The sequence below is a fragment of the Xiphophorus couchianus genome, chromosome 20, assembly GCF_001444195.1.
Source record: "Xiphophorus couchianus chromosome 20, X_couchianus-1.0, whole genome shotgun sequence".
Lineage (NCBI taxonomy): Eukaryota > Metazoa > Chordata > Actinopteri > Cyprinodontiformes > Poeciliidae > Xiphophorus > Xiphophorus couchianus.
In genome coordinates this window covers 2,843,291-2,869,351 of record NC_040247.1, presented here as the reverse complement: position 1 = coordinate 2,869,351, position 26,061 = coordinate 2,843,291, and the positions used below count along the sequence as shown (strand labels likewise).

The following is a 26,061-nucleotide window of genomic DNA, read 5'->3' as shown; positions in this document are numbered from 1 at the left end:
ACAAACCGCCTCTTGAAATTCATGAAGCTTTTTAGCATCTTCTGAGACTCTTGCAGGAATTAGCCGGTGCCGTGATTCACCCAGTGGTAGATGGGACCAAATGGGTCAGTAAAAAAGGAGAAATGCTGCAGACCCATTGCAGCGTGACGTCTGGACTGCACACTGTGCACTGCCCTAAGTTAATAACACCTCCGTCTCCAGGTTTCATTTTGTTTTACCGCAGCAGCACAGCTGCAGACAGCATGTAAAGGAATCGTCTTTTTGTCCTCCAGCAGTGGGCTCAGCATTTCTGGATATAAATAATAACATCCAGCGGGTCTCAGGATTAGTAATGAACATTAAAGCGTCATCAGCGTAGAGTGTGATTCTGTTTTCCACATTTTATTTTCCTAACTTGCAGAAAAACCCTGTTGGGTCCTCAGAGCGTCAGGATAAAAACGTAGAGAAGGAAAAACCGTTTACTGGTTTCTGAACGAATCCCACTCAGTTTGCTGCACAATCTGATGTATTTTTATTATTATCATTAAATAATGATCAACTGTTTTATTTTTTTTATATGTGCGATGTTGAAACAGAAATCAAGCTGTTTATCTGCAGTTTTTTTGGTTATGATCATAGTTTCCTGGTAAGTCGTGCCTTGATCATCCTGCCTTAAGGTTTACAGCCACGTTTCTGACCAACTCTGTCTCTGACCACCTGGATTGGGTCCAAACTCGAGGTTTCCTCCTGTCCGGCGCAGGAGCATCAGCAGAATGAGACCTGAAGGTTTCAGGGCATTTTCTTCCCAGCAGCTCTGCTGTGATGTTGTATAAAACACTGGTTTCACTGGGTTGCTTCTCAAATCTCCTTTTATATCCAGATTTGTATAAAACTTATTGAACTGTTTCTACTTGGAGGTTTTAAGAATGAAACGCGCCGATCATCAGCCGGCACATCAGGGCTTCAACCTCGGCGTCGAGCAATAAGGAATGATGTTGATCACACGTTTTGTGTTTGTTTACGACTCATTTTTGTAATTTTTATTGTTTTGCCTTCATTTATTGCCTTCAGCTGAAATGTGTCAGAATGTGCAGCCATCAGTTTACCTGCAGTTTGGCTGAATAATCCGTTTATTGTACATATAAAAAAGATTTCTGATTATTTTGTGTTTAACAATTATTATTAATGGAAAAATGTGAACTTTTAGCTTTTGTTAAAGTTGATTTTCTTTTTTAAGATGAACAAATTTGAATAAAAACAAAAAGCTGATGAGTGGCTCGATTGATTTTTTTGTTGTTTTTGGACTCCAGTTCTTCGTCCTTCTTGCTTTTGGAGCCACTTCTTGATCAAACTCTGATACATATCAGGGTTTTTATGCAGACATGCCATGAAACCTGCAGGTTCTGCTGCTGACAGGTTTCAGGTTTTACATTTGGACCGGTCTTTGTCGGTTCTGGTCTCAGTATTCCTTCCTGAACCTCAGCATGTCGTTTTCCTGTCAGGAAGTCCAGGTCTGGGTCCGGGTCCAAATCAGGAACAATGAGCAGCGAGTCCCAAAGCTGACAGAACAATGAAACGGGCCAAAACGGGTCCAAGGTTATTGTAGCTTTGGGTTTTTTATTTTAGGTTTTTTATTTTGTTGTGACCAGTTTAGTTAGTTTTTAGAGTGTCTGCTAGTTTTTGTTAGTTAAATACTATTTAGTTTTAGTTCAGTTTTTATATTCAGAGTTGGATGGTAACTAATTACATTTACTGAAGTAACTTTTTGGGAAAAAATTATATTTAGGAGTATTTTTACTATGTTGTACTTTTACTTGAGTAATTTTCTTATGAAGTATTTATATTCTTACTTCAGTAAAACTTCTGTATTTTCTACCCACTGAATAAAACACAAACATGGTTTAACAAAAACTCACCAGAAACACACCTGCAGTTTTTCTTAAAGCTTCATAAGTTTTATTTTGAAAAAATAAATAAAAATTCAGATTTAATTACTGTTAATTACCGTTTTTATTTATTTCTGTTAAAAAGTTTTTTCTGTTTTTGATATTTTGTTAACTATAATAACCTTGAGCGGCTCATTTTTCAGATGGAAAACCTTGGAGTGACAGAAGCAGAGGAGATGCCGTCAGCTGACTTCAGCAGAGTCCTGGTTGCCCCTTGCAACCAGAGTCCGGCGCCATCCCAACCAGTTCGGTTCAGAACTGGTTGGACTGGTGTAGTTCAACACCCATCAGGGTTCAGGTACTGGTTCATTTCCAGTGTCAGCTGTGGTGTCTGTGAACTGGAACCATCTCAGATCAGAAAGGTAAACCCAGTGGGCATGTTCCCCCACCTGGGAATCCTCCAGAACCAGAACCAGTAAACACCAGTTTAGATGCTCCGGCAGCATTTCCTCACGTGCAGCTGGCCGTTATCTGCAGGATGCAGCAGCTTTCCGGCCTCCCGCCTGGTTCTGCTGCGACTTGCAGCCTCTTTGTTCTTCCAGGGACTTGCTGGCTGTTTGTCTCAGAATGAATGGGTCGCCTCCCGGGTCGTCTACCGGGTCGCCTCCCAGGTCGACACTTGCATCGACTCTTGGGTCGACTCTTGAGTCACCTCATTGTGTTGCTTTGAGTCAAGTGCACAGGTGCAGGCCTGACCTTGTCCAGATTTAGGTTCTGATATTTAAATAATCTGATGATTCAGGAAAGTTGGACTCGAGGATTTTGGGATTTGTTCGAATGGAAGGTCGACTGTGGCTAAAAGCTGAATTTGACTCATTTAAAGGGCCAGTATTGTGTGTTTTCCAGGCACATTTTACTGCATCATCAGGTAACTGTTACCTTCAGTTGTTACTCAAATGCTTTAAATATCAAGTATGACATAAAAGAAATTAGAGTTGAAATTGGGCCTCTGTCTCTTTAAGAATCTCCTGCTCTTTCTGAAGCTCCGCCTTCAGGAAGTCATCCCAATATGGCTCCTCTATTAACCCTTTAACAACGTTTTTACCAGAGTTACTCTGACAAGTAGCTCCTATAATGAGCTCAGCAAATGCACCAGGTTTTTGCTAAAAGCTGCTGGCTAGTCTGAAGGAGCTGAGTGGGGGAGGAGCTGCACCTCAAAGGCGGGGCTAGGTCCACCCAGGTGTTTTACACAGCTGAATGGTTGCCATTGAGATTAAAGGATTTCTTAAACTTGCATGAAAGAATCAAAGCAACAGTTTGTCCATGTTTGTTTTAAAATAACATTATAACATGAAGTAAAAAGTTGATGCTGCCCCTTTAAGTAATCCTGTTAGCTGATCTGTTGCTTTAGTTTGTATGTTAGACAAACTAAAAACCTTTTTTGAAAATTTTATTTTTTTGTCGAGTGTTCATTACCTAATCGGTGTTTAAATAATCACATTGTAATACTTTGACCTTTCTGAATTCTGCAACCAAAAGTAAACTATATTAAACTAATAACTGATACAAACTACCAAACACCCAAATAAAAGGTCACAAGAAAATAAAGCTAAACTATAATGAAGAACCTGCAGCTGAAACTGAAACCGGGTTCTGATGGTTTCTGGTACCGGGATTAGTTCTGATTCCAGTTTCAGCCACAGAGGAGTCATTCTGGTTTCATCCTGGAGTTTCTGTGTTTCCAAACACATTCCTGGTTTTCCAGGATGATTCCTCAGCTTTGTTTGTTGCTCAACGGCTTTTTGTTCAGAGGGAATTCCTTCATACCGACGGCTTAACGCCAGAACCCGACCTGAGCTTCAGAACCACAGAGTCCAGATGGAGACTAATGTCTAAATCCAAAGAACTCTGATCTGAACTCTGATAAATACATTAAATAATCAAAGATTAAGCAGCTTAAACCAGGAGTTTAAGTTTTACAATAAAGTGAACCAAGAAACTACATCAAACATGACATTTTACTGCTCATTCAATACAAATAATATACATTTATAGTTTATATTTTAAACCTAAGTTTAATATAGCTTGCTGTGAACAAACCGTTTAGTGTAAAACGCAATATTTTGTGCCTTCTATTAGATACTTATTACTTATCTACAATGATATAATTTTGAATTGAAGGAAGCAAATAAAAAAACATCCAATGAATCAGAAATATCACGGCCGCCCTGCAGTAACTCTGTGACCCTGGACGGGGTTGTGACCCCCATATTGAAGACCTCGGGGTTAAACAGATTTCTGCTGTTTTATTGGTTGGTTTTGCAGAAATTTAACCATAAAATTTAATATTATAATAACTGAGAGCAGAGTAGACCATTAAAAGCAAATGTAAACGTTTAGAATATATTATTTATTTTTTACTTATCCTCATCTTAATATTAAGTTATGAACATCTGTGATTTTATTCCATGTTTGTGGTATTTTTAAAAATCTGTTTTCCTTTTCTATGTTGTGGTTAATTAGTTTCCATTTTATTAAATCTATTTATTATTCCCTTTTAATTTCACATTAAATATTCTATATTTATTATGATTTTAGCTTAAAAACTTGGGATTTTAGTTTTCATGCTTGTTGTGTCTCCTCCTCATCATCTTCATCAGTTTGTTTCCTGGTTTTATCTGCAGCAGAAAACTTGATGCTGAGTGAACAGAAACGGGCCGGCGGTCGGGTTGGGACAGAAATAGAAAGCCGGGTTCCCTGCAGGGTGCGGTCGGCGGATTGGACCATCTGTGGTTTGGACCTTTGTTGCAGTGGAATAAAGAGATTTATTAAAGGGATCAAAGCTAATCTGGTTCAGCTTCAGGCTCAAAACAGAGACGAGTCAACAGGAGAAACGGAAAAGAAGAAATAAGAGGTGAGAAATAAATTATTAATCTCCAAAAAGCAACAAAAGAGAAATTAAATCTATTTAAGTTAAAACCATCTCTAACTAAAAACTAAACTAAAAACCCTCCTCAAATAAAGTTTGATCCTGAATAAATTAAAGAATCCAATTGATTATTATTGTGTTTAAAATAAAATCTGACTCAAAAACATCTGAAAAACATTTCAGAAATTTAAACTTAAAACCCAAGAAACATTTTTTGAGTCAAGTTTTTTTTTTCCAGCTTCAAACGTTTTTTAAATTCAAAATAATTTTGCAGTTTCAATCTTTTTTTAAGTTTCAATTCTTTTTTTTCTTTTTGGCCCCAGTTTAGCTCCATAGAAATGCTGTAAAGTCAATAATGCTCTGCTGGATTTAACTTATAGAAACCTTTCAAGTTAAACTGAATAGTAAACCAAGCTTAATAAATACAATCATTTGGACCAGATGGATCTTTTTATTTAAATTTGCTTTTTTATTTTTCAGATCGTTGTGAGTTGGCGTTATGACCTGAACTGAAGTGATGGATGAGTCTGACCTGGAACAATCTGTGCTACATGTCAAGCAGATTCTGAAGTTGGGTGTTTTGAAACCCAAAGCTTCAGTAAAGCTCGCCTCATTAGTCTTTGGTGCTGAAAACAAAGCAGCAGCGCGTCACACAGCAGCAGAACTTCCTGCCTTGTTCTTCATGTCTGCAGCTGCTTTCCAGCCTGGATTCCTCACATCCCAGCTGCATGAATCACTTTTCCGCCCTCAGAGGTGGAAACCAGCAGGTCACACCTGAGACAGGTAACCACAGTCACCTGGTGAGTCAGTCCACCGGTCCGCAGCAGAGAGGGAAGACTCCACCTGCAGACATTCACATCAGACTGCCGCCATCTGGCGGCTAAAACCTGTAACTACACCCAGATTCTTCTGAGCGGGAGATGAAACTCCGGACTCAGACAGGAGAATCGTTCAGACAGAACATTCACCTTACTGATCACTAAGAGAAGATAGAAAAACTTTAATACAGAAGAAAATCATGCAGAGGTTGAGAACTCTGTGGTTCTGATCACCGTTTGGGCCCGCGGGTTGATGTTTAGTTGAGATAAAAATCAATCTGGACACGAGAAAGAGTTTTAAAAATGCTCCAAAAAGCTCCCGAATAAAACTTTGAGCTTTTAAACAATAAAGAGACGCAAAAAGAACCCAAACTGCCAGAACCAGAACCAGCTCTGAGTGGTTTGCTCTGCTGGATCAGAACCAGGCTGAGGTCAATCTGCTGAACTCATTGAAACCAATCTGCTCTTCACCGGGTTCCAGAATCACTGACCTTTGACCTTTCCTTTATCAGTCAGGTGTTTCTGTTCCTCAGAGGTCAAACAGTTGGGTTCCTTTCATCGCAGGTTCTGCTGGCAGACAGAGTCCCGGCGCTGAGGAGAAACTGGGTCACGACCCAGAAACAGAGAGCTGAGGTGGTTCTGGTTCAGACTGTGGGTCAGAACCGCGTGTCAGAACTGAATTATAGATGCAAACTCCAGGGGCGCAAAAGATAAGTTCCTCCTTACATCTGAATGCATTTTTAACTCAATAAATTAAATTTATCTACATCAATTTATTTGTTTATTGTTGAATAAATATCATGCTTCTCATATTTATATGCATTTACTGTCATTTTTAGCTGAATATTAAAGTAATGAATTAATACGAGTGCTGCTGCTACAGTTTGGTTCTGGACTTTTCTTGTGTTGGTTCTGGTTCAACTGTGGCTCCTGTTTTATTTTGATAATCTGTTTCTTGTGTTCTGATTACTTCCTGTTTTACTTTTAACTCCTGTTTTGTCCTGTTTCTGGATCAGTCCTTCCTCAACTGACCCTTGACCTCTGCTCCCATCCTACCAGTGGAAGCCACTCACCTGGTTCCAGTCCAGTAATCACCCTCCCAGACTCCTCAGTTCCTTGTCAGATCCTCCCATTACGATCCATCCTGCCAGTTTTTAAGCTATTTTATTTTTTATTTAGTCGTTTTAAAAACTTTAAAGTTTTAAAAGAGGCTAACATAAAACAAAATACAATTAAAATATTTTTTTGTACTTCAGTTGTTTCACTGTCACTTTATTAGCCAAAATTGCTAGATTGTAGACCAGTAAAAACAGGAAGTGGTCATGGCGATCCGGTGAATTAAAAAATAAAACCACACCTGACCTCAATCCCCCTACATTTCCACTGAGCTTCAAATCATTTCACCAAAGAGTCTCTTTAACCCGTATTTTGTATCACCATTACTGGTTTATAAAAAAAACTACAATAAATAAAACAACAATGTTTAGTCTGGTGGCCCGCCAGGCTTAAAATACACAAATCAGCTGGAAAACCAACAGCAATCATCACCTGGAGGAGGAATAAAACTCAATCAGAGCAACTAGCCTGTCCTGTGATTTAGCTTCTGTCTTTTAATGATGTTTTTCTGCAGGTTTGACCTGTAAAGTTCAGTAACGTGATAAATCCCTCAGAACCTGAACCGTTTGGACCTTTTTCTGGAGGATGACTTCCTGTGGGCTAAAGAGCAGAGCGGCCACTGAGGCAGGAAATGAAGCTAATGACGGAGCGGTGGACCCGTCTCTGACCGATAATTAAATCTGTGTTTCAGACGTGTCTAATGGATCCACCGCTCACGTCACTGCAGGCCGTTTCCCGTCACCTGCCTCGTCCACGACAGCTTCAATTATGGAGGAGAGACGGCTGCTGCTAATGGATCCGTCCCAGATGTCCACTGATTGACCAGAAGGGACAGAAAGGGGCAAAAGAAATGTCAAAAAGCTGCCGCCAGCAGAGATATGAGGGACGAACTGGAGCAACTGGAATTTCTGTTACAAAGACCCGGTTCAGAACTGGTTCACTAAGGTGAATGTTCTGTCTGAACGATTCTCCTGTCTGAGTCAGCAGCCAATTAGGCAAAATAAAACAATAAAATCTCCGTGTTAAGACAGCTGACGTCCAGAGAGACATTCAGGAATCAGTTCAAAACAAGGAACCAGTTCAAAACAAGGAACCAGTTCAAAACAAGGAACCAGTTCAAAACAAGGAACCTGTTCAAAACAAGGAATCTGTTCAAACTGAACAGAGAATTGAATCTGTTTGGTGTCCGGAACCTTTTCAGATTCAGGAATTTGTTCAGTCCGGAATCGGTTCAGTCAGGAATCTGTTCAGTCAGGAATCTGTTCAATGGGGGGAAACGAGCAGAAAACTTGAACTGAAACTGAAAAACTCCATCAGAACTCAAAAGACCTCCGGATCCAGAAACGTTGAAACTATCAGGAAATTCTGAATCTTAATAAATTTAAACTCCTGATCAGCCTATCTGGGTGAAATGACTCTCCCAGCCTCTGCAGCGCCCCCTGTGCTGATGATGCGCTCCTGCAACAACATCCATCACCTTCCTCCTCCTCCTCCTCCTTCTCCTCCTCCTCACTGGTACCCAGAGCGACAAACCTCAGTGCATCAGTGTTTGATTGTAGCCCGAGTCGTGCAGCTGTTCCGCTGCTCCTGAACTGGTGAACCGAACCAAGCCGAACCGAACCGGGAGGAACCGGGCCAACGCGCCGGGATGGACCCCGAGCTGGAGCCGCGTTTCCTGCTGTGAGGAGCGGAGCAGGAGCCTGGAAAGCCCCGGAGGAAAGCGGAGGAGGTGGCGGGGGGGATCCGGGAGACAGAGCCATGGCGACTGGCGGCGGCGGAGGCGGCGGCGGGGCGGCGCGCAGGCGGAGAGCCGGGATCCCCGGGTTCTGCTGGAAGACCTGCTGCTTCCCGCTCCTGCTCTGCGTGGTGTCGGTGTGCGGGGAGGAGAAGACCTTCATAGTGGAGGTAAGAGGAGGTTTTATGAAAGCAGAGATTAACATCAGGAACTGAACCGATCCGGACTCAGAACCGGTTCAGCGCTTTGTTTTCTGACGTTCAGCGTCAGTAACAAACTAACAGCTTAATTGCTCATTAAGCCTGATTGTTTCCGCCTGTTTGGCAGCTTTAATAAGTCCTTCAGATCCTCTGCTCCCCCTCCCCCGCCTGCTGCTGCTGCTTCTCTACATTCAGACACATGTTGACCAGAAACAGGCAGGTTAAAGTGAGGCTCCAGTCCAAATATAGCCTCTCCTCCATAATTCATGGATCTGCTCTGAGTCGGGGTGAATGGGGGAAACTGGTGGAGATGCTGGTGATCTGATTCGGTGCTGCTGCTGCTGCTGCTGCTGCTTTCCTGTTTTGTTGCTGGAGATGCTTTGATTGAAACAAAGAGAGCGCCCTTGGCAGCGCAGAGTGGAACAAAGGAGGAGATGTTTTCTCCACAGCAGTCTGAGACCAGAGGAGGCAGACAGACTCAGCTCCACCGAGAAAACATCACAAAGTTAGAGAAGCAGCAAACCGTGGAGGGAAAAACTCCTGAGGGATGCTGGAGCAGAAAATCCAAGTCCATCCAGTGTGTGTGTGTGTGTGTGTGGGTGTGTGTGTGGGTGTGTGTGTGTGTGTGTGTGTGTGGGTGTGTGTGTGTGTGTGTGTGTGTGGGTGTGTGTGTGTGTGTGTGTGTGTGTGTCATAAGGGTCTCATCTGGACAGGAGAGTGTAACTCCAGTTACATGGAGGAAATTGAATAGAGACTCTGCTCTCCAGTGGGTCAGATTCAGAGACTGTTTTCACTCCTGGTGGTCTGGTTGACTCGGTTCAAAACCACAACATTTGTTCCATTTTCAGCTGCTGTGGTTCAGTTTCTCACTGATCGTTGAGTCAAACGACGCAATTAAATAACCCCCCCTACCCCCCTCACCTGTGGGAGCGCTGCACCAAGAAACACTGAAGGAAACAACTTAAGAACCTGCGAAGAAGACCCTGAGCGCAACTTCCTTCACCAAAGGGAGACAAAAATGTCGCGTCAGATTGAGTGGTGCACCGATTTATCGGTGGAGATTTTCTTAATTTAAAGAATCGATGATCAGTTGATACGTAAATGTGAAGCCGATCTTTTCTCCGATCTTATTTACTTCGGCAAACGTCTTCTGCTCTCCCATTAGAGAGGTTGACCAACAGACTCGCCCACCAGGTCATGTCGGCACTTTTGCAGTCATCAATAGTCACGTCACTGTTATCAGCTCAGCTACTTTCTTGCTATATTTAGCAACATTTCAGACAAAAAAATGTGAAGCGGCAGGTCAGGCTTTTTAAAGATCAGTAATTGGCGATCTGGAAACCAACCTTCAATCAGATACCACTGACTGGCATTTTAAAACTCATGGCTTTGTGTCTGGTTTTCAGCTCTTTAACTCATTTAATCATATTTTCATTGTTTGTTATTCTGTTTGCACAACCTTTCCAAATATTCCTCTCTGGGTTTTGTTAGTCATACTCCTACGTTCTGCAGTGGAGGCTGTTAATAATCAGAACAATCATAATATAGATCTATTTAAACCAGATGCTGAGTTTTTAATGATTTCCATTTTTCATGGACATCAGACCTTCCTGTCCTAATTTTAGCCTCTTTCTGAGAACGGTGAGGTTTTAAAAGTGAAAAGGAAGGAAGCCGGAGTACCTGGAGAGAATCCACCATGCACAGGGAGAACATGCAGAAAGACCAGGAATCAAACCAGGACCTTCTTGCTGCAATGCAACAGTTAAACCAACTGCACCACTATGCAGCCCAATCTAGTTTAATATTTACTGTATATTAATTTATTATTGCTTAGCTTGACTTTACTCCATTTGTCTTAACTTTTTTAGCTTATGTTAGTTTATCTTTGCTCAATTTAACTGAGTTTAGTTTACTTGGTTACTTGCACTAATTTAGCTTAGCTTAGATTGTTATTTTAGCTTAATTTATTTGAACCTTATTTATTTTAGCTCAGTTTAGATCAGATTTACTGAGCTTAGCTTAGTTTAGCTAAGTTTGCAGTAGCTTCACGTAATTTAAGGCTTAGCGTAGCTTCATTTGGGGTATCTTAGCTAAGATTAGCTTTTTTTTGTTTAATTTAGGCCTGTCTGGTCTTAGTTTAGCTTCTCTTCTCTTAGCTTAGCACAGTACCTGCAGGTTCCTAGAGGATTTTATTAATAACTGCTGCAAGGCTAACATGCTACAGGAAACATCCTGTCCTGTTTCTGTGAGGGTGACGTGGCAGCAGAAAACGATGCCTAACTGCAGATTTCTGCTCCATAATGGAGGTAATGGGCTGAAAGTGTGTCTGAGCCCTACGAGCCGGTGTCGGGCGGGTTTCCTCCCTCCCAGGAGGGGAGAGTTCTGGGAAAGAGGATGGTTGTAAACACAGCATTAGAGCTGAGGATGGGTTGGAAGTGGGCTGCTGCTGCTGCTGCTGAATGGGTTGGTGTGAATTCACGGCCGCTTCCAGTCAGCGCTGTCCTGATTAGTCATTGTTGGAGATAAATACACACATTTGTAACGTTTTCAGATTGACAGCCTTGTTGTCTTCATCACGCCCACACTCGCCTCGCTTCGCTTTGCTCGGTGAAGCCGCAGCTGGAACTAACAGGAGCTGTCACTGCGGGTTTGAAGACGGTTTTGTTCTGTCTGAAACCAGCCGAACCCGGACCGAGGAGACGGTCGCTATGGAAACATGAGTAAGCATCTGTAGAGCCATTAAAACGTCACATCCGATGTTTTCAACTAACGCGTTGGACATGTCAGGAGAAAAAGAAACGATTGTAAAGATAAAAACATTGAGCAACAATTCAGTTCACAGCAGCAGAGTTTGTGTAGCGGCTTTTATATTCCATTCACCCTTATGGGAAGGAAGCTATCGTCATAGCTAAATATTTGCAGCTAAATATTTAGCTATAAGTTAAACATTTATCTAGCAACCTAAATATTTAGTTAGCAAGTTAAATATTTGCCTAGCTTACTAAATATTTAGGTCTGAGCTAAATGCTTAGTTTGGAAAATAAATATTTCATTTTAAAATTAAATGTTGAGTTAAACAAATAATTAACATTTAGTTTCGTTATTTACATTAACAAAATTTTCATCAACGAGATTTTGATTTGCAACACCTCAGTCTTAGCTTGCAGATAAAAGCTATGTTAGCTAAGCTAATGTTGGTAGTTCGGCAGTAAATATCACTGATGTTTTTCTATGTATTACACAGAGGTGGGTAGAGAACTCAAACATTGTAACTGAGTAATAGTTGTAATGTACTTATCTTGTTTATCAGTTAGGTAGGAACAAGGTGAGAGCTAGTTTGAAGTTTGTGGCTTGTATATTGTTGACATAGCAACTGCCTACCAAGATGGCTGTCAGTTTAAGACACATCGTTCTCATGTGTCCTAACATGAGAACGATGTGTTGATCCGAAAAGGAAATCAAATGTTGAGGTAAATGTTAATCCGAACTCTTCAAAGAGTTATTGTAGATGGTGATGACTGTTGGCAGGAAAGATTTCCTGTAGCAGTCTGTATTACAGCGAATCTGAAGAAGCCTCTGACTGAAGGCAGTGTTTTTCCAAGTGGATGGTCAGAATTGTCGATAGTTTTCTTGATTTTATGTAAAATATTGGTTCCACAGAAAAGAACCAGCCTTCATTACCAGGTTGTTGAGCCTTTTTAGGCTCTAGAACAGCTAGCTAGGTCCTTTCTTCACCGCTAGCGCTAGCTAGCTCGCGTTTACAACCCGGAGAAGGAGAGGAGTGATGATGGAAGCTTTCCAGACTCGTTGAGTCTGAGAGCAGCCATCGCATGTTAGATTCCTGCATTTGATTTTGGGCTGAAATTATAATTTTATTCTTCACAGAACCTCAAATTAGACCCAAACACACACACACACACACGCCCACACACTCACACCGTTCTGACGTGCCGTCAAAACACACAGATACATTACTAGCAGCAGATACTCTGCAGACAATCTTCAACTGTTATCAATTAATTAGATTTCTGCAGACGCGATCAGTGAGTTCTTCATCCTGAAACTGCAGAGTCGCGGTCAGAGAAGGAAGCTTGATGATTCAGGAGGAATCCTGAAGGACAGCAGGACACAAAGAGGACAGGAGGACAAAACAGGACAGCAGGACAAAAACAGGACAGGAGGACAAAAACAGGACAGCAGGACAAAAACAGGACAGGAGGACAAAAACAGGACAGGAGGACAACAACAGGACATGAGGACAAAAACAGGACATGAGGACAAAAACAGGACAGGAGGACAACAACAGGACAACAACAGGACATGAGGACAAAAACAGGACAACAACTGGACAGGAGGACAACAACAGGACAGGAGGACAAAAACAGGACATGAGGACAAAACAGGACAGCAGAACAACAACATGACAGCAGCACAAAAACAGGACAGGAGGACAACAACAGGACAGCAGGACAAAAACAGGACAGGAGGACAACAACAGGACAGCAGAACAACAACATGACAGCAGGACAAAAACAGGACATGAGGACAAAACAGGACAGGAGGACAACAACAGGACAGGAGGACAAAAACAGGACAACAACAGGACATGAAGACAAAAACAGGACAACAACAGGACAGGAGGACAACAACAGGACAGCAGGACAAAAACAGGACAGGAGGACAAAACAGGACAGCAGAACAACAACATGACAACAGCACAAAAACAGGACAGCAGGACAAAAACAGGACAGGAGGACAACAACAGGACAGGAGGACAAAAACAGGACAACAACAGGACAGCAGGACAAAAACAGGACAGGAGGACAACAACAGGACAGCAGAACAACAACATGACAGCAGGACAAAAACAGGACATGAGGACAAAACAGGACAGGAGGACAACAACAGGACAGGAGGACAAAAACAGGACAACAACAGGACATGAAGACAAAAACAGGACAACAACAGGACAGGAGGACAACAACAGGACAGCAGGACAAAAACAGGACAGGAGGACAAAACAGGACAGCAGAACAACAACATGACAGCAGCACAAAAACAGGACAGCAGGACAAAAACAGGACAGGAGGACAACAACAGGACAGGAGGACAAAAACAGGACAACAACAGGACATGAGGACAAAAACAGGACAACAACAGGACAGGAGGACAACAACAGGACAGCAGGACAAAAACAGGACAGGAGGACAAAACAGGACAGCAGAACAACAACATGACAGCAGCACAAAAACAGGACAGCAGGACAAAAACAGGACAGGAGGACAAAACAGGACAGCAGAACAACAACATGACAGCAGGACAAAAACAGGACAGCAGGACAAAAACAGGACATGAGGACAAAACAGGACAGCAGGACAAAAACATGACAGCAGGACAAAAACAGGACATGAGGACAAAACAGGACAGCAGAACAACAACATGACAGCAGGACAAAAACAGGACATGAGGACAAAGACAGGTTTCAGGACAAAAACAGGTTTCAGGACAAACTCTTTAACAACTCGGAATGAAAATGTCACTTTTCAAAAAGTCACTCTTGTAAACGTCAGAAACATTCGCGCTAACATGCTAACTACAAACAAAATAGAGAAAACTGCTAAGTTTCACATCAGAACTGGATCAGGAAGAGTCTGCTGAACCCAGAGGGGCAGAGAACCACAAACTGAACCGAAGTTAGGACAAGTCACCAAAGGAAACCTAAAGCTAAGGTAAACAAAGCAAAGTCAAGCTAAACTAAGCAATAATAAATTAATGTACGCTAAGCAAATGTTAAATTAGGTCAAGATAGTTTGAAAAATTAATAAAATAGGATAAATAAAACTCAAATAATATGGGATTAACAAAATTAAACTAAATTAATCCCAACCTTAAAGTTTGGCAGAATGAAGTGTTTGAATCATGATCCATATCCAGTTGTTTCTGAGATATTTCCTTTAAACTGCCATAAATCAGTACATCAGAGCAGCAACATGAATAAGAACCAGCGTTAGAGCCACCACCTCATGAAAGATTCAAAACAACCTCAGGTTTGCATCAGAATGTCTTCAGATTATTCCTGTCAGACGATTTAAACCAGTTCAACATCCAGTGAAGTCTAAACTGGACTCACTGGGACCAATGGCCAGCATTAATCGTTCCCGTGATGGTTCTTTATTTTGGCTTCTCTGTGAACAGGAAGTTAGATCTCACCACATCCTGCTGCTGATCCCAACAACAGAAAAATGTTTGTTTTGTATTTTTCTGTTTTAATTAGTAGTTTGAATAAAGATGTGAGCAGATCCTCAGACAAACAGCCGGAGGATCTACAGCAGCTTCATAATTAAATGTCCGTGTTGGTGAGAAATGGTTTCTCCGATCAGACCTAATCCTCCTGCGCTGCTCTCAGGAGCTCGCTGCTCCTCCGCCTGCCGTACGTTTATAATTAGAGCTGTGCTCAGATCTGCACTCCGCTCCGCGCCGCCGCGGAGATAAATGTCATCTGCTGCACATGCAGCGGCGCCACATTAAAACCTTTCCTCTGGTGGATCCACCACAAAACCACCTTTCAGTGGCCCAGTTCAGATTAATGCGAACTACAGTCATTTAAAGCTAAAACTAATTAAACTAATGCAAAATATGAACACATTTCCTGCAAACATGCTTGAAACATTTGTATTATGAGCAAAAATGTCTTATTTTTATTAAATGTTTTTTGCTATATGTAAAACATATAATATCCGTCAAAGAAATAAAATAGGACAACAGATATTTTACTGTTTGTTTTTAGAAATAGAAGTTCCTTTATTGTCGCACAATCAAAGCAAGTAAATTCACACAAAAATAGAAAATAAAATATTTAAAAACAGAATAAAAATAATGTGCTTTACAGTAACGGGAAAACCTTAAAAATATTATGTTAGAAAGCTAAATATTTAGCTCCTAACTAAATATTTAAGTTGATTTTTTAATATAAATGTTTGAATAACGTGGTGAAAATATTTAGTTACAACCTAAATATTTAGATAGGGTGTAACAAGCTAGCAGGCTTAATATTTAATTTGGAAAATAAATATTTAGTTTGGAAATTAAATGTTAACTTTGGAACTAAATATTTAATTCACAAGCTAAATGTCTAGTTGGCTGGATATACAGTATAGCTTGTGAATCAAATATACTGCTCAAAAAAATAAAGGGAACACTTTAAGTGTTAAACACCTGTTTAGGTGTTCCCTTTATTTTTTTGAGCAGTGTATTTAGTTTGGAATTGTGATTTTTATAAGTGTATGAAAAACAAGATGAAACTATCACTTTGAAAAATGAACACCCATTTATTTGGCCTGAATAATCTAAATAATTCTCTAACTTAGCTTAGCTTAGCTTAGCTTAGTTATTATTATTATTATAGTTTATAGCTTATTTGAACCTTATTTGTTTTGTCTTAGTTTAGATAAGATTTTCTGATCTAAGTTTAGTTTAGCGTCGCATATATCTGATCTTAGATTAGCATAATTGAACTTGTCTGATTTTAGCTTATCTGAATGTATAGATATAGTAAATCTTATCAATATTATTTATGGTCTGGTGTGTCGGTCCAAAACAGCACAGCAACCAGATGTCAGCCAGCTGTGCTCCTTATTAAAGCCATGCAATAAAGACACGTCATATGATCTGGTTTGTTCTCACATGTATGATGTTTTTATGACCTTTTATTTTTGTGTTTTTATGATGTAAAGCATGTTGACTCCCTCGTTGCTGAAATAAACTGATTGATCGAGAGGAGGAAGACACACCAGAGCTCCTGCTCTGTGATTTGCTCCTCGGTTCTGTTTCTGTCTGGTTCTAAAGGGATTCTGTGTCTCTGATTAATAAAGTGGGCAAACTGTTTGCCATAAAGGCCTCAGAGAGCAGGTTCTGGAGCTTTTTATTGAGACACTGAGCTGGTTGTGTCCTCCGTGACCCGGCCCATCTGACTGAGAGAACTCTGCTTCATCCAGACTGATTAATCGGATCTCGTCTGATCCCTGGAAGACAAAGTGCAGACGTCCTGACAGGAAGAGTCGTCGGCGGTCCGAGGATCTGCCCTGGGGGGGAATCCTGGGCCGCAGGCCGGCGCTCCGCGCTGCAGCAGATCGGCTCCATTAATCAGCCGCCGCTCGGCTTCACCGGCTGTTTTCTGTCCTGATTGCTGCGATCGGATCGGGTTTTCCAGCTCGTTGCTCTGCTCTCCTGCTGCAACATTCAGAAACAGAAACCTGAGACCTGGTCTCATCCAGAACCCGGCCTGTCACGATAAATGTTGCTGGACGATAAATTGCCCCAGAAGTGATGGCGATAAACGAAAATGTTGATGTTTTGAGACCATTTTTAGTAACATAATGGTAATGGCACATAACACATCCTCACAGATCAATACACTTTAAATCCTAATGAACATTTAACTCTGGAACTGGAAGACATTTTTAATGTCCAAAATAAATAGAACAACAGAAACAACAAATAAAATGAATTATGAAGTATCAAAAAGATTTAGATGAGACCAAAACATCAGACTGAAAACTTTTATCATCCAGTTTTTGGTAGAAAGACAAATCCAATAAATTATGCAAATGGAAATGATTAAACTTGCTTTAATTTGTCATGCAGTTCAGACGCATCTTTATCGTTCAAACTGCAGAGGCTTTGAAAGCTATCAAATGTGTTTTAATTCCACATCTGGAAGTGAAATAGATCCGGTTTTTTGGTGAAAATATGAGAATATTCTGTTAAAAAGTGGTATTTGTGTCACATTCAGCTGCTGTTAGATCCGTTAGATTAAAGTGATTTGGGTTTTTTCTCAGTTTTTTGTGGGTTTATGCAGGTCAGAAACATAAATGTGATTAAAACAAAGTTTGAAATCTATTCATTAAAGTTCGTTTGCTGCTGCGCTAGTGTGAGCCACAGATTTATTTCATCTGTGCGCCGCTGAATGTTTTCTTTCATTAAACGTTCCTATAAACATGATTATAGCAGCAGAGATGCTGAAGATAAAAAAACTGAAGAAACATTAATAACAAGAGTTTCATCTTGTTATTAATGATAAGATATCATCTTGAAATCAATGATAAAACATATGACAATGTTGACATTTTGTCTCAATACTGGATTATGTAGAAATACTAAAATTACTTCAAAATTTAAGTAAAATATTTGGATGTTTTCTCTCTTTGCAGTTTTTATTCATACAGATTATTTATTTTATTTTTAGTTGCAGGATGTTTACATCTATATTTGTAGAGTTACGACCCCATCATAAACTTTTTCTGCTTAATAATCTGTTTAAAGTAAAACTCTGTTAGGGTTTTTTTTAGCTGTGATAATAAACGTCTGGCTCGCCTCGTGTTGCTCGGTGCTGGAAACCTGAGGATGTTACTGGTTGGAAGTGACTTTTAAAGAGAAAGAAACCAGGAAGATGCTCCATAACTTGAGCTGTCTGTGGATTTATGATCAATTAGTGGATCCATGAGAATCAGATTTTCTTTGACTCGGAAGGAAAAACTCCTCAGTCGGTTTCTGATCCGAGTTTCTGCAGCAGGTAGAAGATTTTATTGAGGTTTATGGAGATCATAAGAGATTAGTTTTTATGTTTTATAGTGACCGTTTCTCTTCAATTAGAAACATTTTAATAAACCTGCTTGTTTCTCTTCAGACCAGGATAACTGCTTGTTCCTGTTTCAGATTGTTTCTCAGCGATAGTTTCTCCGTCTGCATGGAGTTCATCGTTAAAGGGGCATTTTGTGTTTTCCAGGCACATAGTGACGTTTTTTAGTACAGTCAAGTACAAATGTTACCTTCACTTGTTGTAAAAAAAATATTTAAAAAAGCTGTGTATATCAAATATGAATTTGAAATTTGACTTTGTATTTATCACCGTTTGTGCCTCTGTCTCTTTAACAAACATGGTTCTGTCCATCATGGTCCAACTTGTCTTCTTGCTGGACGTCCATTCACAACTCTGCAGATTGATGGATTTCTGATGGTTCGTAGTTGACCTTTGAACCCTTCCCTGACATTTCCTCTCCTTCCTGTCGTGTCTCCCAGACGTGGCTGAAGAACTACGGCTACCTGCTGCCTCATGACGTCAGGACGTCGGACCTGCGGCAGGAGAAGGCCATGCAGTCCGCCGTGGCGGCCATGCAGCGTTTCTACGGGATACCGGTGACGGGAGTCCTGGATGAAACGACCATAGAGTGAGTCACGCTGCGTTTCCATGACAAATAGGATCAAATCTTTGTCTATACTCCGCTAATGTCGAAAAAACACAGTTTTGCAATTACATTCTTTCCATTAAATAAGAAATTAGATAAAAATGATGTGTGAATAAGATAATTTATTAAAAATCATGGCAGAGACGGATGTAAACATGAAATATATCATAATTCAGCCAATCGGACGAGACATCCACTGTGATGCTGAGAGGGCTCTGGTGGAGCCAGCTGCACATTGTGCAAAAAAAAAAAAACAACCTACAAATCACGAAGACGATGACAGGAAGTTGTCTTCTTTGTGGTTTCCGCCAGTAGTAACATGCAGTTGTTGGTCATGTGATTCATGTGACGCCTGAACAAGTACCTTATTTCTGCTCAAAAAACTTTTTATAGAAAAACTTGTTGTTTTTTTATAAATTGCCATGTTTCCATTAAGTTAATTCATTTTTGTCATTTCAGTTTGCATTTCCAGGAAGTGCAGCTCCTGATTGTTGCTGAATCAGATTTTATTGAAATCTTCTGTCCTGTCATCATGTCCCGTCCTGCTCTGAGCCAAAGCTGTGCCTTGTGTCCAGGTGGATGCGGCGGCCTCGCTGCGGCGTTCCCGACCATCCTCACACCAGCCGGCGCCAGAGGAACAAACGCTACGCGCTGACGGGGCAGAAATGGAGGGAGAAGAGGATCACCTACAGGTAACGCAATAAACAATTCATCAATTCATCCCATAGTCATTTAAAAAATGTAAAAACTGGATGACAAAAGTCTTCAGTCTGGTGCTTTGGTCTCACCTAAACATTTTATTGAAGAACAATTTTGTTTACAGAGACGTCATAATTCATTTTAATTGTTGTTTTATTTATTTAAAATGTCTTCCAGCTCCAGTCTGAAATGTTCACTAGAATTTAAGAGAATGTTCTGATCCACCGTTACCATTTTATTACTTCCAAATGATCTCAAAACATTATCGTTTATCGCAATTTATCGTCCAGCAAAATTTGTTATTGTGACAATAACAATAACAATTTATTATTGTTATTGTGCTGTTAGCCAAAGTGTCCCACGGTACCCTGAACGCACCATTCTCTCTGCCTGCTGGCTCTCTTCAGAGGTGTAAAAACGTCCCTAAAGCAGATTAGGAAACTCCCAGGAGACACTGAACACATCCCGCTCCTCCAGAACCAACATGGCTCCACCAAACTTTATTAGAAATCTAACCAAAAAGAATCTGTGTGTTTTCCTGCAGCTTCTCCTTCTTGTTTTTGTGACTTCAACAGCATCAACTGGTGAATAAAGCGACTGATGAGTTAAATCCTCAGTGGAGAGGCAGTCTGTTGGGGAACGAAGCCCGGCCCAGTGGGACCGGGACCGGCCTTTTAGGCAGAACCGACACCCATTAATACTCCCATCCTTTCTGAAAGCCCACAAGGCTCAGAGCCAGAGACGACTTATGTTAAATAATCATACAGCAGCAAACGCAGAAAGGAAACTATTAAGACAGATGAATTAATCATTTACTGCTAGTGCTACGTTTCAAAAGGAAATAATAATAATAGTGGTGGTGGGACTTGATTAAGGAGTTTAATCAAGTTAATTGCAGCATCTGTAATTAATCAAAAAACAAAATAAGTAACATTTCAGTTAAACAACCCTTTCTGCTGCTAAATGATTGAATAAATAGCTAAATGAGCATAAGAAATGTATTTTTACTTTTTTATTTTGCATTGTGTATATGTTTTTGCATCATGAGGACATTTATTTTGGAAGTTGGTGGGTAGGAACTGATATCAGGGATGTTGGTTCCAGTGCACCTGAGAGAGGCGCGCCTTCTGGTGAAGCATGTGGAGGTTAGCACATGGCAGTTAAAATAAGTTAAAATAGTTTAATGAATGCTGAAAAAATGCCTTTTTCTGGATAACTATTTGCTAAATTTGCTAATTCCTGCTAGCTAGTCTGAAGGAGCTGAATGCTGGAGGAACTGCGTTTTGAAGGCGGAGCTAGGTCCACCCAGGCGTTTTGAACAGCTGAATGGTTGCCATAGAGATTAAAGGATTTCTTAAACATGCATGAAAGAATCAAAGCAACATTCTAGGTCTGTTTTTGATGAGAGAATCAAATTTTCCATGACAAGCTCAAAAACTGTCAAGCTTGATACTGCCCCTTTAAATTTATTGTTGCCAAGGGGAAATCTCGCTCAGGTTTTTGTGAAACTAAAAATCTCCAAGGCAACATGATCTGATATTGGACCGCATCAATCCCACTCCGCCTCGCCCGCACCCTCCCACTCAGAGCTCCATCGGCTTAATGTAAATTACCACCTTCCCGCGGGACCCTGAACGCATCCCGGCGGCGCTTCCCTCTCTGCATAGTCAGCTCCTGTTACTGGCTACTCTGGGCCTCCTCCTGTTTCACCTCCAGTCAGTCCAAACGGACCTGCAGGATCTGATCATTTCAAATCCGATTGCTCGTCTTCTGAGGCGCCGAAGCCCGGTCTCTTTAAACGACGCTCCTTCTGAGGCGTTTGGTGACAGTTTGGAGGAGGCTGGCTGCATCGGATCGTTTAGCAAACTTGAAGTATTTATTCCCACCTGCTGAGTTTTGTTCCAGTTTCTCCTTCATCCTCCGACTCCCGTGGGAGTGTTTCGGTGCTAGTTCGCCCTGGCGGAGCTGCAGCTGTGAGTTCAGCGACGTTCCTGTAAATCCTCTTCATGTTCTGGGAAGTCTGAGAGAGCAGAAAGCAAAACACACAAACGGAGACGAAACGACAGAAAACGTGGTTTCCAGTTGACGACAGAGGCCGAATGTATGGAGGACCAAAACTGACATGATTTCAAATAAAAGCAGAAATACATATAATTAGTTTTTCCTTTTCTTTATACATGCGTCTTCATCAAAAAAAGTTATATAGAAATGCAAACATATAAAAAGTTGAATGTCCATCCCAATGGACATCAAGAGTATATCAACCAACGTTGAATTATTTTGTGTCACCATGCAAAGGAAAAATGTATCTGTAGCATTTTGCAGCTTATTTGTGGTTTCACAAGTCATTTATTTTAATTCATTGTTTTGTTTTTATGTTTTTTATGATCATAATCACTGACGTTGTTGAACTGCTTGTAAAATAAAATGTTTTTTTTCTGTATTTTAGTGCTGACGTGGAGTAAAAATTTTTTGCTGCGTTGATAAAAATCAGGTCTAAAGGGGTTAATTAGATTTACGATGAACCGTGGTTCTGATTGTTTAATTTGGGTTTTCATCTAAAACATCAGAAATCTGCTGAGCCTCTTCGCCGGACCTTTTCCTGCAGCGTTTTCTTCTTCTCTTCCTTTCCCTGCCCTCCATCCCTCCATCCGTCTCCTTCTCCAGCCGTCTTGCGTTGAGTTTCTGCAGGTCTGCCGGTGAGACGAGCAATAAAAGCGAATAAAAATGAACGGCACGTTTCCTCTCCTGCAATTACTCTGTAACGACCTTTCTGCCTCGTTTATCTGCAGCTGCGCGTATCAGGCTGCACATTAACCGAGCTGCAGCTTCAGATGGAAACATCAGCAGATCAGAAAGAAATTATTCAACTCAAAAACACAGATTGGGATCATAATTGTACCGCCTGCACAGCGGCGGAGCCGAAGCGTTTATCTGTTCTGCAGACTTCTGGCCACACATTTCTTTTCTGTTTAAGAAAATGAAGCAAATTTTAAAACTAATCTGTTTAAACAAATTAGAGGTTTGTAGTTTTGGGGGGAAATAAAAACAAACAAGTTTATCATTTTATTTTATCTTTTTTGTTTTAACTCTATTTTTCCTAAGTAGTTGCCAAACGTTTTTTTTCACACATTGTTGGTGTTTTTTCTTTATTTTCTTAAGCATTTGTGGGTTTTACTATATTTGTCTGTCTGATACATTTTAATTGAATGTGATATTTTTATGTAATTTAGTTTTATTTAAATGTAAAAAATTTTAACTTTTTATTTTTATTTAAATGTTTAATTTAATGTAATTTTTGTTTCATTTGAAGTTTTTATTATAATTGTTTATGTTTTTTTATTTTGCTAACTAAACTTTGAGCTGTTCGTTTCAGCTTCCTGTCCTCTGATTGGTCCGTTTACAGACTGCAGTGACTCCTGTCAGAAAAATACTAAAAATAATTTCTCTGCTCCCCAGAATATCAAACTACACCCCGAAGGTGGGGGAGAAGGACACGCACCGAGCGATCCGCCAAGCCTTCAACGTGTGGCAGGCTGTCACTCCGCTCTCCTTCCAGGTCAGAAACCAACCTGCTTCTCCTGATCTCCATTTTTTATCGTCATAAAAAACATTTTAAGACATTTAATTTCATAAGTGAAGCAACGTTCTGTGATTTCATACCGACATCGAGTTTTCCTCCCTCTGATCCAATCAGGAAGTCCCAAACTCAGACGTGGAGAGCGACGGGAAAGACGCCGACATCATCATCTTCTTCGCCTCTGGTTTCCATGGCGACAGCTCTCCATTTGACGGCGAGGGGGGATTCCTGGCCCACGCCTACTTCCCGGGCGCCGGCATTGGAGGAGACACCCACTTCGACTCTGACGAGCCGTGGACTCTGGGAAACGCCAACCATGACGGTGAGAGCCGCCGCCCGGGGTCACAGAGGTCAAACCGGCCGTCAGAATCTAATATCTGCTTTTTAGTTGTTTATTTGAACTGTTTTACATCTGGGAGTCATTTAATGTTTAATTTCAATTAGTTTCTGGTTTATTTGACTTTTTTATTCTATTTTCATTCAAATGTTCAGTTTAATTTTTGTTTTGTTTTTATATTTTATTTATTTTAATTTAAATGCTTAATTTCTTTTTTGTTTTATCTTAATTCTTTATTAGTTTTTATTTAAATATTTCACGTAAACTACATTTTAATTTTATTTTAATTGTTTATTTACTTATTGAAACGGTATTGAACTGAAATGTTCACATTGGTTCTGATCAGTTTATTATTGGATCACCTGATTGACTTTTTTCCCTCTTAAATCCTGTGGAAGCAGCAAAATGTTTCGTTTTTCCACCGTGGTCGTGTCTTTTGGACATTTGAGGTTAAAATTTCATTATTTTTAAACCACTTCTTCCTGAGGTTTCTGGAAAACCTTCACGGAAACAAAGTTTATAGTTTAAGATGGCAGCAAACGAAATGCAACAAAGGTTTTGAAAATCAAAAACTTTCTCTGAGTTTCCTTCCTCCTGAACTGTTTGAGACACATTTAAATGTGTTTCTGCTTTCCCTAAAAGCTCTTCAACCTGCAATGCTCTGTCTGTCTCTATCACACACACACACACACACACACACACACACACACCCACACACACACCTAGACACTCGTGCTTGGTGTAATTGAAAGATTAGCGAGCAGATAGAGCAGCGTGATTCATGCTATCCGCTTCAGAAGGACAAACGGGACACATTTTTCACTTTGGATTAAAACTTCATGTTCCCACCTGAGTCTGGTGACGATTCGTTATTAACCTGCAGGACAGAGCTGAGGGCAAAGCAACCCACAGGAACCAGAACCGCTCTCTCCACAGAGGGAGAGTCATCCCTCCTTTGGTTTGTAGAAACAAATAGAAATTCATTAAGAGGTGCTTACTTTATGCAACCATCAACAAAGACGGTTTTAAATGTATTTATTTTTATTTTACTTATTTGGTAGATATAATGCACATTTATTGAAAGCCAGAATTAACCAAAAAAACTATTTTTCATCTGTTGTCATTTGACAATGCTCAGTTTATCCTGCTAAAACAAAATAAAGGTTATATAAATAAGATTAAAATGATTTCACTACACAAATTGTGTCAATAGGTACAAAAATGAAATCAATACAAAACAAAATCAGGAAATTACAACACAATTATCATGGAAAATTAAAACTAAATCTCTTTCCGTCAATTTTTAGATTTGATGAGCATGTTCAAACATTCAGAAAATTACATGAAATCTTGTTTGATTCCATCAAATTAATGGATAGAAAATAATAAAATAAAAATGTTTATAAATTAAAAAATTATTAGGTTTGCTTCCTTTTTTTACTTGTTCATTAAAATACAACAGACTATTTACAAAATATGGAAATTAAATCTGTGCAAACAGCAGAGATATTATTCAAGATGAGGAAAACTGCGAATACCTTTTCATTTTGTTTGTTTAATCTCCATGGCAACCATTTAGCAGTGCAAAACACCTGGGTGGACTTAGCCCTGCCCACGAGGCGCAGCTCCTCCTTGAACAGGCAAACTAAGCCACAGCATTTTTATATTTGTTTATTGTGAATAAAATTATTATTAAATCTGGTTTGACAGTTTCAACAGAAATTATTTAAAAGATTCCACATTGTTAGTAAATGGCAAGTTTATTTTGTAAAACCACAATCTTCACTTTTAGATCGCTGTGTTGCCGTAGTTACGACCTGATGCTTTGTTCTGATCATAAATGTAAATTGGCGCTATGTAAAAAAAACTGAATAGAATTGAAAGTAAAATGCAGGCTTCAGACAACAGGAAGTGATGCGTTCAAAGGTCTGAGCAGAGCAGAAAGTCGGAGTCCAGGGAGCTGAAGGAGGCTGTAATCTTCAAACGCATCAAGAAGAGCAGAAAATGATGGGCTGTAATTAGGTTCAGGCAGAGTCGAACCAATTAGAGAGCTCATGAAGTGTTTGAGTCTCAGCTCCTCCATCAGACGGCTGGAAGTTATTAATTATCTGACAGCAGCTCAGAGTCCAGATTATCTAATCCCACATGGGTTCAGAACGGGCCGGGCCTCCGTTCTCCCTCAGAACCAGCTGGACAAGAAGGAAAGAGGCTTCAGATGGAAAATTATCCACCTCTTTGCTGTAGAAATTCACACATCAGGATTAAATGCAGCATTTTCTCAGATGCAAAAATCTACAGTGATGCGTACAGCATGCAGGAGAAGGAGGATTAATGCAACATCAGCAATTATATATGATCCATATTTTAAAAATAAAACATTATGGGATATTTCTGGGTGTTTTTGGGGGAAAAGTCATGGCTCAACAATCATTAACTGTTTCCTGCTTTACGTCAAATGTGTCAAGTAGTGGGCGGAGCTTAAACCTGTTAATTAACAGAGATTATTTTCTCTGTTCAGATCAGAATATTTTTTATTGA

The 26,061-nt window shown here is 40.2% G+C and overlaps 1 protein-coding gene across 1 annotated transcript in view; it reads left to right on the top strand.

The window, feature by feature from the left end:
- The first annotated feature begins 5,883 nt into the window (after nt 1-5,883).
- mmp24 (matrix metallopeptidase 24) overlaps nt 5,884-26,061 on the top strand; it is a 30,871-nt gene continuing 10,693 nt past the window's right edge. The window contains exons 1-5 of the mRNA XM_028003827.1: nt 5,884-8,633; nt 18,741-18,889; nt 19,483-19,599; nt 23,066-23,165; nt 23,304-23,508. Of these exons, the coding sequence (XP_027859628.1) occupies nt 8,487-8,633; nt 18,741-18,889; nt 19,483-19,599; nt 23,066-23,165; nt 23,304-23,508 (718 nt within the window). The 5' untranslated portion in view covers nt 5,884-8,486. The remainder of the gene's footprint in view (nt 8,634-18,740; nt 18,890-19,482; nt 19,600-23,065; nt 23,166-23,303; nt 23,509-26,061) is intronic.